Raw genomic sequence first — 20,008 nt, forward strand, 5'->3', positions numbered from 1 at the left:
ATTTTTTTTGAAAACAAGCAAGAGTATAATGGCAGCCTGATAAGATCTTTTATTTGTAGGCATATTCTGTAATTTTTCTTGTTCAGATTTTCATCACCAAATATATTTCTCAACTTGAAATTCTTTAACCATGGAACAATTTCCAATTTCTATCACTTCTTTCACTGCTAAAAGCTTAAAGGCAGTTGTATAACTTTTCTTGAAGCAAGAGCCTAAAATAATAATAATTTTAAAAATTAAACAAGCATGAACAATAAAGAAAGCACTGCAACAAGTAAGCAATAAGCCAGCCACGAAGCAATAAAACACACGTAAGAACTTGGTGAAGTAAAAGTTTCTGTGGCCTTTTAAAAAAATGAAAAAGAAAATCTGAAGGCTTTCAGATTTTATATTATGCCCAAAAGGACTTTTTTTTAAATGTTTTGTGTGTTACCTTTATTTATTACATATCATGTTTTTTGCACTTAAACCATAAAATTCAATTCAACAGCACTATCGCAAAATAATTTTAAAATGAGCATATCTTTAGAATTTCTGATACAGTCTCACGTGCTGGAAATAAAAATGTTTTTCTTTTTCCGTAAAGTGTTACCATTTCTTGGTTTGAAATTGTTGAGTTTCTTAATGAAAAACTCATAAATGATTTACATGAATGAATATGAATAGATAATAAAACAATAATGATATGATATGAATAGATAATAAAACAAATTATAATAATAATATAATGATATGAATAATAATGATATGAAAATAATAATGATATGAATAATAATAATAATGATACGAATAATAATAATGATATGAATAGATAATAAAACAAATTCCAAATTTGGGCTTCCAGATACCCATATTCGGGTGGAGACGTACGTTATTTAGAATTTGATGGCACTAGGTACTGTTGTTTTATCACAATGTGAGACACATATATATACATTTATGCACTTCTTCATTATGAAATTTCTTTAAATATAATACAGGGCTCTAATATTTGGTGGCATAAAAAGTTATTCGCCATTTATATTGAATCGACACAAAATGCCAAAACAAAATTAATAGCCCTTCTGGGTTAATCCCTTAGAGCTAAAAAAAAGATGGTAATTGAATAATGCAGACAAAACCATGAAATTCAGCAGAAAGTGTGTGTATTATGGTGTCTTTACACTTAGCGCCACTTACCATACAGGCAAGTTTCATATGAGTTTAAATTTTTGTACTGCTTTAGTGCAACCTTAGCATTCTTATCAGGCTAAAATGTCATAGCAAATTCTACATTAACTATTTCACTTTCCATAGCTTTCAAGATAAGTTTTAAAGATAGACAAAAAATGAAATTTCTTCAGATACGCCACAGACTTAAATTTTTAACATTTAAACACATAAGTCTACCTGAAATTACAGTGCTAGCTAAATTTTTATAATTAAATATTTGAGTCTCTGTTTTTTTAAACTTCATTGAGATGAATTAAAGAAAAAAAAGTGATTAAGCATCATTAAAGAAAGAAAAAAAGCAAAATAATTTAAAGCTAATATATAGCAAGTGACAAAAAGTCTCTCATTAAATTTAGCATGACTGGTAGCATACCAGTAGCATTTAATCACATGATTAGATAAAGTCAATCATGCTACTCTAAGGATTAAATATTGATCTTAGACATTCCAATTACAGAGTTCTTCCAAATAAGATAAAGAGTTTTACAAGAACAATGCGAGTTTTGCAATAAAAGCATTTTGGAAACGGGGGGAAAAAAGAATTACATTTGGTTTGTAAAGCAGAAAGTTCAAAATTGCAGTATTCATTATGCTTTTGTAAGTTCAGTGCAAATCGTTTTGTACCTTCTGGTGCAAAATTTAGAATATATTTCAGATCAAAAGTGTTGACTTATACCCTTGTCTCTTGCATGAATGAAATATTTCATAAAAGGTATAGATAATAAAATTTTGTATTTATAATTCTACTTCTGATGCTAAAGCTGGTTTCAAAATACTCTCTTCCTTTAAAAAACTTTATAATTGGAAGTATGAAGTACATATCTAAGATCAGTATTTAAGAAAATAAACTCTTTATTCATAATTTTTTTAGGATTCCTTTGTGTGTGGGATTATATGTATAGCTCTCTGTCTATATAAAATTCTTGGAATGCCAAACTGCTATCCAAAGATCATTTGAATTTATACCTTTCTGGATGTGCTAAGAGAAATGTTTTGTGGTTTTTGTGTGATGGGTGGAGAGTAGTTATTTGCAATAAATTTATAAGGTTGCATAAAATCTGCTCTTTATGCAGTACAAATTTAAAATGTGTTTATTCTGTATTAAGTTTTTTAAGGTATTTAGTTTAAAATAAGATAATTATGGAGGACATTCAATAAAAACATGAGCTGAAAGTTTTATCACAGCAATGGCTTAATAATTCTCAAAAGCTTTTATTGTTATTGTTTATAAATTTATCCTAGTAAGACATTTAAGTACAATTGCGTTCTCACAAAAATCCTTAGGTTGTTCTGGAACCATTTCTGAACTCTTTCCTTTATGTTATCATCTACCTGGAAGCAATGTCTTTACAAAGCATTTATTTAGGCTTCCTGTTGTGTCTTGTTGCCATTGGCTAACCTTGACAGGAAGTTATTCAGTTCTTCTTCTTCTTTCTGTAGCATATTGCTGCGGACACTGAGCCATATGACATACTTCGTCCTCACTCAAGTTATGAAGCATCCATTGTGTGCTCACTTTATGAAATTCAGTTAGTTTCAACAGTCATATGAACAGTTCCAGAACTCTAGCAAAAAACAACACGAGTTTTCTGAAATTATTGTAGCTTAGTCTTGCTGAATGAATATATTAACTTTTCTAACAATAGCATCTGTGATGTGCTTTGGTATATTGCATCATTAGTTGTCTTCAAAAGAAGACTATCCTTTGCTAAAATGCTTGTATTACTCCTTTACCCTTGCAAGTAATATGCAGTGTTCTATGTATATTTGTGTCATCCATCACTGAATTTCTGTATCACCTTCCTTTTCTGCATTACATCTTTAGCTTGCTTGAAATGTACTTACTACTTTACCTTGAAATGTACTTTACTTACTGTGTACTTACTACTTTATCTTCTCCTTCTGTTGATGTACAACTAGCTTCATCTGATGTCCCATGCATATGTAGGACTTTTTCCTAAAGAGTGTTGTTACTGCTTAGACATTACAGCAGCTTTGCCTGAAATATTTCTTTGCTAGTAGTTTTCAGCTCATTTTTCATTGAATGCCTCTTATATAAATGTTTTAAAAAATAAATTTCATTTTAAAGTTTCAGGTTTAATTTATTTTAAATTAGATAAACATAAAAATTTAGCATCAGGAAATTTCTTTCATATATTTCTTTTATAGACCATAAAAACATCTGTATATATTTTGGTAAAAAATGAATAGATCATTCATAATTTTCCCTTTAATTTTATATTTCAGACAATCATCTGAATTGTATTTAAAAGTTTTCGGCAAAAAATTTTTTAAACACATATCTTAAATTTATTAGGTAACGTGTTACAGTTTTAAAGATGTCAATAATTGGTGGATCGTTAAGCGACCTGATATGTAAGTATAAGCTGATTGAATTATCAGTTTTAAAATATGTTTTATATCATTTTTTTTCCTCTGTATCATTCTATACTTTTATGTTTTCATTTATTTGGACACAGAAATGAACTTGTGGTCTCAGATCCAATTGACAAAATTAAACATGGTGATGTTATTCAGCTTATTCATGGAATGACAACTCGTGCTCTTAACAGGTAAAACTATCAAAATTTAAACCTCCCCCCTTTTTTTCTAAGCATATTGGTATTTTCAATTTGCAATCTGTGATTATGTTTAAATGAAACCAAATGTTTTAGATAAGATAACCTAAGAGGTTGGCTCTATATGAATTTTCAAATGACTGTGACATATTTTCTTTGATAAATTTTGCTAGTTTTTTTATTATTATTCAGAAAAATTATTATAGCTTAGTTTAACCATTCAGTTTTTTAATAGAAAAGTTTTTAAGTTGTATTTTCAAGCTGCCATATGAATTGGAAGATTATCAAAAATTTTTAAAGTATGTATGTATTTAAAAAATTAAATTTGCAGAACTGAAAGCTTTTGTGCATTGGTAAAAGATTTCATATCTGCAGATATGATAAAACTACAGACAGTTGTAATATTATGTGCATTAATGTGTAGCTTTAATTTCAATGTATATTTTTATTAATACTTTTTTTAAATATATATAGCCATGATGTTGCTGCTCCCATGTCTCCCCAAAATCAAGAAGTGTCTTGCTATATTGATTATAACATTTCATTCCCTGCTCAGAATTTATGGAAAGTGGTATGTTATATTTTATAATATGCACTTTCTTATTGCAAAAAGAAACAAAAAAGGAATCCAAAAGAAGTTTTTCAAATTTCTAAAGCACTATGTATTTTATAATCACTTTTATATTTTTTATAAGATGTATTCACATAACATTTTTTGTGATTTATGCAATAATATGTGTCACTTTTTTTTGACTGCCCAAAATTAATTTTAAATCATTTAAGAAAATGAAATTTCAAAAATATTTTAAAAGCAAAACAGTATGTGTGTAAAATGATAATATATAATGGCTGGATATACATAATGAATAATATATAATATTTTTTTTGCAGGGGGGGGCATTCAAATAATTTGATTACCAGTTGATAAAAATATGCACTTAAATTTGAATAACTGATATATGTAATAAAAATATGATAGAATACACATAGTGCTGTCGTCAGACTGTAAAAACAATCTTGAATTTATTTCTTATATTATTACCCCTTGTATTATTTTATAATGATCTTATTTGTTGTATATTTTATTCTTTTATAATGATCTTATTTGTTGTCTAGAATATATATCCCAAGTTAAGTATTTCAATTTTCTTTATGATTAGGATATTATAAATAAAGATACTGAAGGGGATGTTTGGCATACTATACATTCTCATGTGCGTTTTATTCATACAGCATCAGGCCAGGCTCTAAAGGTATGTTTATTATATTCACATAAATATTTTATTTAAATGCCGCCCAGACAGTATAGTGACTAGGGGAACCTGACTTCGATACCGAAGGGCCTGAGTTTGAATCCCAGAGAAAGCATGGATTTAAAATTATCTGTCCCTTAATAGGAGGTAACAGTGGCTGCCTATTAGGTGCCTCTGCAATAAAATGGTCACCATTTCTAGGCTTAGTAGTGGTTAATGCCATTATAGGCAAGTGTCCACCAATTATAGGAGGGAATATTTTATTTAAACAGAATAAAGTAATCCTTTATTACTTATAATTTTAATATGTGCAGTATATAAATAGTTCATGGCTATGGTACAATTATATATGTGTTTTTAAATGTATATCAATAATTTACTTATCTTCTAGTATAAATTGTACTCTGTTTTTGACTAAATTGACAGGCAGCTTGCTAATATTTTATCAATAATGTATTCTCTCTTTATTTTGTAAGATTCTGTTAGCACAAATAAAAACTATAGTGTACTATAGCTTCATAACTATATATACATGTTGAGGAAACATTTATTAAAGATGGTGATGAAATTTACTATTATGGATACTATGTTAGAAAGAAGAAAAAAAAGAGAAGTTATGTTTGTCTTCCACTGTGGTCCACTCGTTCTTCCACATCTTCAGATGTATCATCGAATTTTGTTTCATCTTCATCATCATTGTTATTTTGATCCATAAATACATAATCAGTAACTGTTCCATCTTTCACCAACATGAAACATCTTTGCTGCAGCATGATTTCAATTTTGTTTCCCAAAATGAATGGCTTTACATTTGAAACCAGCACTATGTTTGTTTCTTTTTGCAGGAGCTATATTTACTACTAAAAGGAGAGCTAGATCAACCGTATTTCAACTAAAGCAAATGCAATTTACTAAATCCTTCGATTTTCATTTTAAAATCTCAGCTTCAAATGATTATAGAAAGAGAAAACATCTAACTCCTAACTCCATAAGTTCATTCAGGTTGGAAGTGCTCTTAAGTAGCATTCTTTTGGACTCCTGCATCGAATACAATCCACCCTCTTTGCCGGAATATTTACTCCCTCAAGCATTTAACTCACACATATTGTTCTCCTTATTGCTTATCAGTGTGGTTTACCATTGTTCGAATAAGTAACCTCAAAAGTTAAGAGCATTGTACATGTATTCTTTAGGTTTCTTCGGGAAGAAGTGGATGTGCATTATATGACGAATATAACTAAAAATTAAAAGATGAAGCTTGAAATTATAAATATGCATTATACACCGGAAAATATGGTATGTAAGCTGAGGAAAAATTAAATTTTCCTGTATGTAACTTTATAATTATTATACATATAGCATGTTTTATGGTAATTTCATTTTTTTACATTTCTTATTTACATAATTTTAAGGTGTGATGCTTGCAGGTTTTTTGCCAGTTTCTTTAAATCTAAACTAGAAGAGTTGCTTACAATAATGAAAAGAAGAACTGTGAGTGGGAATATTGTTTGATTTGTGGGTAGGCAGCAGTTATTCTGAAAGATACTTCAGATTGTATTTGCAAATGGAAACAACTTCATCAGTTTTCAGTTGGAAAATATGTATTGACTTAGTGTCAGAACTAATTGAACATTCTTTAGGCAGTTAGTTAGCTCAGGCTTAAAGGTTCAATCACGGGTAGTTTTTTTATGTAATTCTTGGTAAGTAAATAATGACATGAATTTATCTTGAAGACCTACTGGATCACAGCTTGCTATGTTAATTAAATGTTGAAAATATTATATGTAATATTTAAAAAATTTTATAATAGCATGTTAGATCTCCTCTGCTATGAATAATGCAAACTGATTTTATCATATTTATTAAATATTTGTAATTGTGAGATTATTGTTATTATTGACTTTTTTAAACTTGTGAGTATATTTGTGGAGATTTTTTTATTTTCTAACTAATTACAAGTGTAATCTAAAGCCTTATAAAAGCATTTTATTCATGAAATAAATGTAAAGGTGTGGAAAATATTCATTGAACATTATGATTCTCGTGCATTTAATGGGTATTTAATTTCCAAGTTAAAAGTAAATGTTGAAAGAGTGAAACCCCTGTTAATATACATACGTGCTTAAGAACTAAATTAATGTACATGTAAGTGTAAAGAGAAACATTAACCCTTCAGCGACTGGAGACGTAAACATGCGTTTACTGCTGCTCTTTCACGAGTGTTTGTCCAAGGCCAGAAGGTTTTTTGCTGTTAAGCCTAAATCCATGAAATTACCAAAATATGAATTGTTGTTTAACCCCTTTGTGCCGGGTAGCGCAAACGCGCGCTTATCGCGAAGGCCGGCAGTGTCTTACGCAAGCGTCTGTCCAGGGCCGGGGGCTTTTTTGCTACTAAGCCTAAATCCATGAAATTTCCGAAGTATCAACGCATTTAAACGGCTTATGCTTTATAGATATTTTTATACTATATACTTTAATTACCTTATTTCTTGTTTAAATGCATATTTTACACATTTTATTTTCATTACTCACCATTTTATGACTTTTAATATTATACATCTGAAAACTAAATATATTACTTAAAATTCTCTTTTCGTGTGAAAAATTTGAAAACAGGGATCTACACACAGTCCTACGTAACATTCTTTGCACTCGTAATAATTTTGGAGGATTTTTCCAGGAATGTGAACAAACGAAGCATCGTCGTCTCATTTTCTTATCAGTCTCTTCTGAACAAAGTTTTGGAAAATGTCTTTCAGTTAATCTTTCAGAATCAAAATCAGAATATCAGAAACAATATCTGAAATATTTTGCATCATTTCTGCTATTTCATGCTCTGTTAAACATTTTCGACGCTTCGACATTGCAACGGTAAAAACAAAAAGAATTCACGTCTAACAAGATCTAATTATTTTCTAAAAACTGTACTGCAAACTGAAATACCCAACGCTTTAGCGCAAATAAAACTTATCTACTTACAGTAAACAACTACTACGTGCGAATAAAGTGCGATTTAAAGAGACGTCATAAATCACTCCATTTGGAAACATTTATTTCCCCGTTTGTTTATGTAATCAAAAACACGTGTATGTGAGTCATGCTTCTCTCATTTCGAGTAGAAGGTCTAATGTACATGTATCTGAAACCATATGGACATACAGTGCCATCTTGTGGCAGAAATTATAGTTTTTCAAACGTACAGCATATGCTTTGTATATCTTTTATTTACATACTTTATTCACATATGTTTCTTCTTATTTAAATACATTTTTTACATGTTTTATTTTCAATGTTAACTGTTCATTTAATGACATTTATACACTTGAAAACTAAATATGTAGTTTTAAATTCTTTTTTAGTATGACAAATTTGAAAATAGGGATCTACACTCAGTCCTGCATTACAATCCTTGCATTCATAACAACTCATTTGCCATTTTGGAGGACATTTGTAGGAATGTGAACAAACAAAACAGTTTTACTTTCTCAGCAGTTTCTTTTGAATAAAGTTTTGAAATATGTCTTTCAGTTAATCTGAGCAGTAAATCCTACTGATTTGGGTATGATATTAACATTGCTGATTTTAGAGGAAAACTGAGAAATAATTTGATTCACTAAATTAAGGCAATATTTAAGGAGAGGAAGATTGTTCTTAATTTTTGGTTGAAAATAATTTAGCCATATCCATGATATTCAAGAAATTTTTTTTATACATTTTACAGTTTTTCTGTAAGTTGGATATTGAATTATGATGGCATCGCTTAGTCTGTCTGTAGCATATTTTTGTTGTATTGTACAATACACTTTGAGTTCGTGATAGGATTACCTGTTGTCTGATCCTTTTTTCCATTATCACACATTTTGGTATCATGTACAGTTGATATGCTTAGCATTTTCCACCTATCTTTGAAAGCAGTTTGTTATTTTTCTGCAAAAACAACATATCACCGATTTTCATTTTGGGCGGTGGAAATTTTTAGGCATTCCTTTCCTTCTTCTTATTTTAGTCCCAGCAGTATTTGTTTCTAGTCTGAAGTGTTCATCTGCCAATGACGGAGATATAAAAAAAGGCTGATATATAAATTGGGCCCTTGACCATAAAGTTCTTCAAGTAAATATTTGACAACTCATTCCCCATGTAATCCTAAAGTTTCTTTTAATTCTGTTCCTTTTCTCATGCAAGTGATAAAATTATATATATACAGGGTGATTCTACATTGTTTTTACAAATTAAGAGGGGTGATAGTACTTATCCAGATGAGCAATAATTACCATAGAACATAGGATCACATTCCACTCTGAGAGGCAGAAAAGAGGAATATTAGAATTCCAACATGAATGTAAACAGTGTTGGGAGAGCGAATGAACAAGACCGAAAGTTGTACAATCAGTTTAGTGAAAAACTCACAGAAAGTGCACAAAACGAATAAAACCGAAAACTTGGCGTTTGAGTGTTAATTCGAGCTCCGACTTTGATGGCAAACACTCAAACACACATCTTTGGTTGGCAATGTCTTAGTCTCACAAACGATTGCAACAAATTAATTATCTAATCAAAGGCTGAATATGATCACCTAACTCCAATTTTCACTGTATGCCGAAATTAGTATGAAAAGTCCATCCTGTGTTTCGGCTGTCAGAACTTCAAGTAGAATGAGTGCAGCACTTCAAGTAGAATGAGTGCAGCACAGTAAGTCCAGGAGAACAGGATAGAAGATGGTGAAGGGGAAAAAAAACTGCTACCTTGATACTTGATATCAAGGTAGCAGTCTCCCCCCCAATAGATAATTTCTCCTTAATAATTTAGATAATTAACTTGTTACAATCGTTTGCGAGGTTGAGACCTTGCCACCCAAAGATGTGCATCTGAGTGTTTGCCATCAAAGTCTGAGCTCGGATTAACATTCAAACTCCAAGTTTTCGATTTTATCCGTTTTTTTTTTTTTTTTTTTCCCACTCTCTGTGAGTTTTTCACTAAACTGATTGCACAACTTTTGGTCTTGTTCATTCGCTCTTCCGACTGTGTTGTAAGTTTAGGTTGGAATTCTAATACTCCTCTTTTCTGCCTCTCGGAGTGGAATGCGACCATATGTTCGATGGTAATTATTGCTCATCTGTATGAGTACTGCCACCCCTCTTAATTTGTAAAAACAATTTAGAATCACCCTGTATGTACTGATTTAGATTCACACAATTTTTAAAGTTTAATTCTACATCGGTATCATTTAGCAAGGACATATTGGTGAAATCTAAGTCTTCTTTTCCTCAAGAACAAGCTTTTGTCTACTGATATATTCCTTTCAGCAGTGTAAGCAGATTCGAAATTCTCAATTGTTTTATTCAGAACTGGTTGAAGTTTTCCAATTTTTTTTTTGTCATAGCTGCTGAAAAAATCCAAACATTGAAGAATTGCAACGTATCGATCATGACACATTACACTACTAAAAAGTGGCCTTGCAATCATGGGATTCATAGAAAAGTACATTTTAATTCTGGATTTTTTTATAATACCCATCAAAATTGTTAGAGCAAGGAAAACAAACATTTCTTCAACTGTAACAGGTATATAGTTCAAAGAATTGCACCAGATACATGTTCGGATATTTAGTTCTGTGATTCAGATTAGTCTCTTCAGTAATTAATTTCATTTTGTATCGTCAAAATAATACCTAAAAAAATCAATTTTATCTTCAACTGAATTATTCTCTTTTAGTCGTGGCACTGCTTTGAGTGGTAATTGCGCTAACTTTTCTATTGTGGATGACTATGGAGAAGTTTTTGCCTTCGATGTACTCAGCATGCAGATGTTTGAAATGCCCTCATCATTAGATTGCGTTAAATTCATTATGAATGGAACAATCAGAATATATTATAGTGCCACAACCACTACTCTCAGACTCTGTTTCAGAATCAATATCTGAAATATTTTGCATCATTTCTGCTATTTCAAGTTCAGTTAAATATTTTCGATGCTTTGACTTTCTAATGCTGAAAAAAAGAGAAATATCACATCTACAAGACTGCAAACTAGGCTACAAACCCAAGTACCAAATGCGGTATTGAAAATAAAACTCTCCTACTTACTGCAAACAATTACCATGTGCTCATTTTTAAAAGACGTTATAAAGCATGCTTGTGGAATGCTTTATGACGTTCCCTTCTTCTATGTTTCCCCTATGTTGTTCCCTTCCTCTATGTTTATATAATAAAAATCAACGTTCAAGAGAGTCATATTTCTTTCATTTTGAGATGAAGGTCAAACCTACATGTACATCAAATCCTTTGGACATACATTGCTGTCTTGTGGCAAAAGATATCGTTTTTAAAACGTTCCTAAACACAGGCACAAATGCATGACAGCTAGGAGCAAATGAGAAAATGCTCTGACATGCCACATGCCGGCCTGGAAATGAGTGCGTTTCTTGCTGGCATGAATGTGTGACAGTCAGTGCAAAAGGGTTAAGAGTAAGATATTTTATATCTTATTCTTGATGTTTCTTTTTATACATATACATGTGTTAATTTATGTAAATTTGGTCTATCATATGAAGGTAAATCATTCAAACATTAGTATTATATTAACATTATAATCAGGATATTTGTATACATATGCATACTTCTTAAATTTTCCTAATTTCTTGATACAGTGGCCAGGTGGTTAAAATCTTGGAATGAATTCAATCTGGGTTCAATTCCAGGCAAACAATTGAATTTATGGTTGTTTTTCATAATTTTCCTTTTCTGTTATATGAATATGAGCCAATTTTCCTTAGAACATTATCCACAAGGATATCTCTTCTTTTAGGCTGATTGCCTTTGCTATATTTGAATATCTTAACCTGTTAATTTAATGTATTTTTATTTGATACTGTTGATATTGTTGCGTGCGTACGGGTTCGTCATGAAATGAATGCACAAGTCCAATGAAAAATGAACAAAATTTATTATTATTACAACAAATGTGTTTAAATTTCCTCAAATTATCGTGCAGTATTACAATATTTCACAGTAGTTATCTTTCAACTACTCAAACGTTCAATAGAACTTAATCAGCTAAAGAAAGCTAATCCGCGAATTCGCTACAATCAACAAGAGCAGTTTTCTAAACAAACTCTTAAAACAACAACAAGCTAACTAAAATCACTGACTAACTGAATTGAGAGGTTTTCCTCCTTTTTACAAGATTTTTAAATCGCCTGTGAGAACTTTCTGAAACTTTCTCAAAATCAAAAAGAGATATTTATTAAATATTACATGCACGCGCACTTGTATTTCAATTTTCTGGCTTAGCTTTCTTTTAATATTTGTCACGCTCTGCACTACGCGGAAAATTAAACCATTTAATTTACAATTCAACTAACATAAGCTATTTAAATACCAAATCCATAACAATATGTTCCTGTGTCTTCATTGACTGTAGAAAAAGTTTATGAAAGGATTTATTATTTTGGTATAATTGAACATATTTATCTGAATATGTGTCCTTTTGAATGATATGTATTGAGATTATATTTTATAGTATATGATTTTTAAAAGGTGATTATTTCAAAAATCACTAGAATTAAGTAATTATAATAATAATAATGCTATTGTTTTTAATTTGCAGTTTAGTGGAAAACAGTTGCCTGAATGGGGCTTTAATCAACATGAAATAGTAACAGATAGAATAATAAATCAAGATGATACTATATGGAATGTTGAGGAGCACAGATATACAAAAAGTAATACTTTCTAGTTGTAGAGATTATTTATGTATCTGTTTTACAGTAGAAAGTCCATGATCTGGACGTGCAATATCTGGAATGATCTAAAATCTGGAATTCAATGCCACAAACAGCTTTTTTTTTTTTTTTTTTTTTAAGGGAATTTTTTTATGTATGCTTTGCACATGCACATTTGATTTTTTCCCCATAATAAAACATGTGGAGAGTTTTGATTCTTAAATGCACTTCGCTAAATAAAATACCTCGTTATTGAAGAAACAATCATTGTAGTAAAAATTTCTGTGATCAATAATTTGACTCCATAGCTGCATATTTGCTTTGCTAACATCTCAAACTGAAACCTTTTCTACATAGAAATAGTGCTGATTGTTTTGGGAAAGCAATCGGAGCTGAAATTTAGGGCAGCAAAAATTTAGAACTTACAGGGGCACTTGGTAGCAGAATTCGCAGACTCGCAGAGGCTGCATCAGGCAGTAAGATGTCTGGTCACGGCCCTCGATAAGCCTCAAGTATATGTGAGAAGTTATTTATTCAGGACTCAGATAAGCCTTAAGCATGCACAAGAAATAGACATAAGTATAATAAATAAGTAAATTGTTACAATTCTGGCTGAATTGTCTTAGTGCACGATAGAAGCAAGACAAAATTTAGAGGAAAACTTGTCTTTCATTTTCAATCTTATGATATATAGCCATTAATGTATAGTGGATGCTATTAAGCTAGGTTAAAATTATACTTTACTGTTTCCAATTAATTTCAGTTAATTTTGTTCTTTAACTTTCCGAATTGATCCAGCTCATATTTTTTTTGCAGGCTCTTATTATTACAGCAAATCTATGAAAATAAAAGTTTGAACTTTTGATTATGTCTAAAAAAATTTCTAATTCTGGAGCTACAACAGGATCTACAAAGCGAAAGCATGTTTTGATGTCCATTAAATAAAAAGTTGAATGCTGCAAAAAATGGATAAAAGATATATACATCTCAAAATCTCGAGAGTCATGGTATTGGAAAGTCAACTGTGTCATAAGAAAACAGAAAAAGGAACTTTTTGAATTTTTTGTGGGTTCCCACAATCTGCTCGCAATGAAAGCAGAAAAAATTATTTGTTGTGCTAAAAGTGATGATCATGACAAAGTGATTATTGAGTCATTCAGACAGCGTCACAGCAAGGGCGTGCCATTGACGGGTCCAGTGTGAATGGCTCAAGCCAAAATATTTTATGAAGGAATGAACTTAAAAATGAGTACATGTATTCGATAAGTTGATTAACCAAATTTTAAAATTGCCATAGTATATGGCAATTAAAAATTTCAGGTAAAAAAGTTTCAGCTGATACTGAATATTATTTGCAGATGAAATCATTGAACTCATTAGTTGTGAAAAGTTATCTCCAGAATAGATTCACGATGCTGATGAAACTGGTCTTTTCTGGCCGTGAAATATCGTGGCAACTTCTACAGAAAAGGATAATCCATAAGTAATCTCATCCATAAGGAACCATGGAGCATATTATTAAATATTATATTGTTGTGATAATAAGAAATATACATAGCTTCTTAAAAGCATATGGACTAGTATATTCTCATAAATTATGCTGTTATAGAAACATTTTGAAGTAAAGCTAAAATTCAAAGGTTTATGTTAAACTAAAATGTTTAGCTCCATAGTTCAAATTAAAGCTTGAAGAATTTGAAGGCTTGTGGGAACTTTTCTTTTAGCTATGTAAAAGACAGTGAATGTACTTATTTTTCTGTTCAGTTTATTTCTGATTTTTCTCTTTTTAAAGAATTTTAACATTTCTCTCTGCATGCTTTCATAGTGTAATTGGAAGTACATCTAGCTAGCCATCAGAAGCTCCAAAGTTCAAATTCCATTGGGGATATCACCAGATTTTCATGTTGTCTGTTTAAAAAAGCTACTTTACAAATGGTGCCTGACTAAAATTAGGCAGATAGTAATTTTTCGCTACCTTGATTAGGGAACTGGTTTTCCCTCCTCCCCAGCTACCCTATAAGTGGGAAAAATGTCCTCCCTCACCATATGCCTTCATGATGTTATTGGAAGTATGTCCAGCTGACATTTGGAAGTCTGAGAGGAACATTAATTTTTCCTGTTATTTGCAAATACACTGTACACATTTATGGAAGCACAGTTACTTAATTGACATGACCAGTTTAACATTAAAAAAATGAATACTTTGTACATAAAGAAAAGGAATTCTATTTATTTTCTATTACAAAAGCTATTAATGTATTATTTTTCTTACTAATGCATGTTTTCTTACATTTAAAAGTAATCTTTTATGCATTGGGACTAATATTTTTGAAGTAGTTTAAAATGTATTTTTTATGAAATTGTTTTATGCATGCATGATATACATTATCATAAATCTTTACATATATACGTATATATATATATATATATATATTGTTTCAAAAGAATAAATTGAATAAATACAAATTTAATTAAATTTTAACAAACATGTATATACGTAAAAAAGTTAAAATAATGTGCAAACATATAAAAGATTTAATGTTTGAACTAATCTGCAATATCATTTAAACTCAGATAGCATAAGCAAATCAAGTGCAAAACCAAAATATGAAAATAAATTCACCAATTTAGCAAATTAAAATTAATCTAAATTTTTTTTTTAAAAATGCGTAAGTGAATGACTGTTGAGCAGGCAGGAGACAGACTCAAGGAGAAGTTGCCTCCAAACCTAACTCTTCAATCATTCAATTCGTGTTTCATCATTCATGCAAGCAAGGGTAAAAGTCAAAACCAAAAGTAAATACATAGTGAAGAATGTCCAAAAAGAAATACCAACTAAGTGGTACCTTGAGAAATTAGCAATTAAAAATTAAAAGTCGAAAAGGAAAATACCAATAATGAAGTATTTTGAGAAATAAGTAATGTAAAGTTTAGTATTAAATTAAATTTTTTTAGAAAAATTAATTTAGAAACCAATGCATTTTAGAAACCCTTGTCTACAGAAACCTCCCCGACACGAATATGCATTTTAATCATGAAGAAACTAAAAAGAACATTAGTCTCGAAATGACACAGTGCAAATAGAGGTTATTAGTTTTAGAATACAGAAGGGAAATTTATGTTGCTAATTTAATCTTTTGCATATTCTTTATTTTTTTACACACACACATATATATAATATATATATAACATATAATATGTCATACATAGTAGCTTTATTTCTGTAGTAAAAATTTTGCTGAATAATATATTAACTGATCAACATCATTTATCTTAAATTATGAATTAATACTTTTAATCTTTATTTATTGCTTTATTGCATTAACCTTTTAACTGTCATGCCCGAAATAATCTCGGGCACAGCATTGGTATTCCAAAATGTCACGCCCAAGTATCACTCGGGCTAATTTTTTTTAAGTGCATCGTATTGTTATACCCGAATATATATCGTGAGAAGTTAATTTCGGCTTCAGTTCAACGGATGGCAGCATTTTACTGAAGGTTTCAAAGGACAGAGGTTAAAGTTCAAAGTGCATGGCATTTTTAAAAAAAAAATTTTTTTTGACTGCGAGACAAACATTTCATTTTTGAAATAAAAAAAATTGACAATTTATGCACCCAAATCATCAAAATAACTGGACAGTTAAAAGGTTAATAAGTGCTTTAAAAATATGAGCATGGTTGATATTTTTCATTTTGTTTCTGTTTAAATACAATGTAATATTCAGTGTAATAAATATCCATGTATCCATCTTATCTCTACAATAGTGTTTGTTGCTAAGTATAATGTCGAAAAATTTTTGTCATGATGGTTTTTAATATATTAAGGATATTAACATTTCACTGTTTTATTTTTTATTATTTGGCAATATAATTATAATTGATGCTTTTCTTTTCAAATTTCTTAAATTCTTTCTGTGATATCTTACTTTAGAAGCTGACCAGAAAGAGCGAGAACGTGATATGGGTATGGCAGAATTTGTTCCTTTGCAACCAACAAAGTTATCCTTTTTTGAAAAAATGTGGGAACTTCAGGTTAGTTATTTTGTGTATTTGTGTTTTTATTAAAATAAGGTTTTGTATTCAAAATATCTTTGAATTATTAGTGTAATATTCTTTCTTATTTTGTAGTATAAGATGTTTACAACCAATAGTGAAAATGTTCAGGATCACATGTATAGTTCTGATGCCTCAGAATGGCCTTTTTTAACCCGTGGTATTGCTTATTGGGTCAGTCCTCACAGCAATGTAAGTTGTTGACATTATATATTTGGAAAGTAATTTTATGATGAATTTTTATATAATTTGCATTCATGAAATTTTTTTTGTATATTTGATCTGTGTGTGTGTATTTTTGTATGTTTTTGTTTTGTGTTCATATGTGTAGTCATGATGGTCAGGCCAACTAGTAATTGTTCAGCTGGAATTTTCAAAATTTATTTTTACTGACCATATTCTTAGTCTCAACTTTCAACATATTTTTATGTTATTAACCACTTTAAAATTATCTGCAGGATTTAAATGTAAATAATACTTTCACAAAGTATTTCTCTTCATGAGTGCCTACACTATTCTCAAATATTTAAGATTTAAGGATATAAATACTTTTCCTGAAAAGTATATTTGATATGACATTGGGGATATTTTTTCGTATAATCTCACCTTTTGATCCTAGGGACCTTTGACCTATAAATGCGGACCAGTTTTTTCAAATCATTTTTGTATTTTATGTGAGAAGTCCTCCACGAAGGCATAAAATAAAGTTGAATGTAAATGAACACAAATAAATAAAACTGAAAACAAGCATGTTACAGGGAGGGAGACACAAATGCACAAATTCAATAAATATTTAAATAGGAATTTAACTGAATATACACACATCTATATAAACACATGCTACACACATTATAATTTTGAAATTAAAAGAACATAAATAAAGTAGAAATATACATATAAAGAACATGCAACAGGGAGGGAAACACGTATGTAAAATGTAAGGCTACTTTCACAGCACATACTCGGGATTTCATAGCTGCACTTGCACTCATTCAATAAATATTTAAATAGAAATTAAATTGAATACACCCACATCTATATGAACACATTAATTGTTAGAAGGAGTTACATTAATTGTTAGTATTATTGGAGTTAAATTAATTGTTACATTAATTGTTAGTATTATTGGAGTTACATTAATTGTTACATTAATTGTTAGTATTATTGGAGTTACATTAATTGTTAGAAGGAGGGAAACGCATATGTGATATGTAAGGCTACTATCACAGATTTTCGGGATTTCACACATGCAATAAATCAATAAATATTTCAATAGAAATTTAATCAAACACAAAAAACACATCTATATACATGCTCTCTCTCTCTCTCTCTATCTATCTATCTATCTGCAGAATTGTTTACTGAGTTGATGAATTGTTTATTGAAATCATTATTACAACAATCTTAAAATAATTGTCATTTATTAATCTTGGATGTATTCCTAAATATTGATTTTACATGGCGTAATATGTGGCCTGTAATTTTAAGTACACAATTTAAATTGATTGTCAAGGGTACAGAAGTCAGATGCCATATAAATCACTGCATGCGATATTTGGTGTAAATAATTAATTACAGTTAAGAGAGCTTATTAGAAATGAAAATCATTAAATTTCAAAATGTGTTTTAACTAAGTAACATTTGGTGAAGTATTGCTAAATTTTCTAACTTTTAAAAATATCTTTAATTTTTTTATATGTTACTTGTCATAAAAGCATTGGAAAATTCTTGAAATCTGCCAATATCAGTATCCACAGTTTGGGTTAAATAACGCAACAAACAAACATTAACTTTGAAGTCTAACAACAAAAATCAGCATTATATTTGCATATTTTCACAGGACTAATTTCGATGGTTTTACGAACCAACATCCTCAGCTGCTAAAGTGCAAATGAACAAAATTAGAATGGCTAGACAGAATTTAAGCTACTGGCACCATCTATTGGTGAAACAAGAAAACTAAAATATAATTTCCTTAAAGGCTGAAGATAAAGATGGATTGGAATTAGGATTGCTAACTAGAACAGAAAGATTTTGTTGAATTTGAAACACCTCTAGAAAATCTGATTCACCAATGAAAGATGTTTTTTGAACAATTTTGGCTACAGAAAAATGGAAAGTGTAATTTTCGGACCAACAACGTTGGGCATCAGAGGACTTCTGTGTTTCCTTTTCCCTAACATATGCCTCATATTCTTTAACATGAAAATTTAAGGCTCTCTTAGTTGGAGCAATGTAAATTAAACCACATCAGCAAGGAATCCTGCAAATAACCCAGAAATTCATATCCAGAATGAGGTCCTTAACTATGGAACTTGGAATTTTATTGATAGGAGAATAAACAACCCTAAAGTTAAATTTATGTAAAATATGTGCAATTTAATAACTAGTCCTGTAAAAATTTGCAAATATAATGCTGATTTTTGTTCTTTGACTTCTAAATTAATATCAATATCCTCAATTTAAAGATTGTGTACTATTGGTGCAAAGTCTGTGACAGAAACAATATTTGATGTTTAAACATACCAAAACAGCTAGTAATTTCAGTATGACTATTTATTGCCTATGGCTATCTCTTTTCAGTATGTGGTTTCATGTGGTGCCAATCTCAGTGTTCCTGTTATAGCATGTATTTTGAAATGAAAATTACATATTAATTAACTCTGTTTTATGGAGAAATTTTTAATAGTGTATTAAGCAGTGTTGAAATTATCTGTTACAGTGACTGTTTTCAGTTATAGAATTGAATTTCAACAATATCATCAGATGTTTCATTCCAAAAATCAATCTCAGGCCACAGTAGTATACATCACTAAAACTCTATAATGACATAGAAGTATGCCAGAGGAAGGTTTCTGATGTAGTTTACATTTGACAGCAAATTTAAATCAGATTCAATATATCGTGAAAGTGGTGATATTGTGATTTTTCTCATAGAACATGTAATAGGAAAATGTTAGGAGGAAAAACTGATGTGAATTTAACTGTGGAGAAACTACAAGAAGAGAATTTTCATCATATATTGTTAATAATAATTACAAGAAAAAGGACAATAATTATTATAATATAAAGTTGAGGTTTAAGGTTCCCCCTCCCCAATTGTTGAATGAGATGGCTATTACTACAGTAAAAGCTTGACTATCTGGGAATCTTTGAGGAATGCAGATTTCCAGATATGTTAAAAATTC

General features: G+C 30.0%; 1 protein-coding gene across 2 annotated transcripts in view; it reads left to right on the forward strand.

The window, feature by feature from the left end:
* Positions 1–20,008, forward strand: part of rt (Protein O-mannosyltransferase rt) — a 118,227-nt gene that overhangs the window by 71,811 nt on the left and 26,408 nt on the right. For both annotated transcript variants that reach the window (XM_085824856.1, XM_085824855.1), the window contains exons 11-17: positions 3,530–3,588; positions 3,693–3,785; positions 4,266–4,362; positions 4,952–5,044; positions 12,650–12,764; positions 16,699–16,799; positions 16,896–17,012. In XM_085824856.1, the coding sequence (XP_085680982.1) occupies positions 3,530–3,588; positions 3,693–3,785; positions 4,266–4,362; positions 4,952–5,044; positions 12,650–12,764; positions 16,699–16,799; positions 16,896–17,012 (675 nt within the window). The remainder of the gene's footprint in view (positions 1–3,529; positions 3,589–3,692; positions 3,786–4,265; positions 4,363–4,951; positions 5,045–12,649; positions 12,765–16,698; positions 16,800–16,895; positions 17,013–20,008) is intronic.

Source organism: Stegodyphus dumicola, chromosome 10 (genome assembly GCF_044657685.1).
Source record: "Stegodyphus dumicola isolate Sdum_Otavi_A_Nest chromosome 10, ASM4465768v1".
Classification (NCBI taxonomy): Eukaryota; Metazoa; Arthropoda; class Arachnida; order Araneae; family Eresidae; genus Stegodyphus; species Stegodyphus dumicola.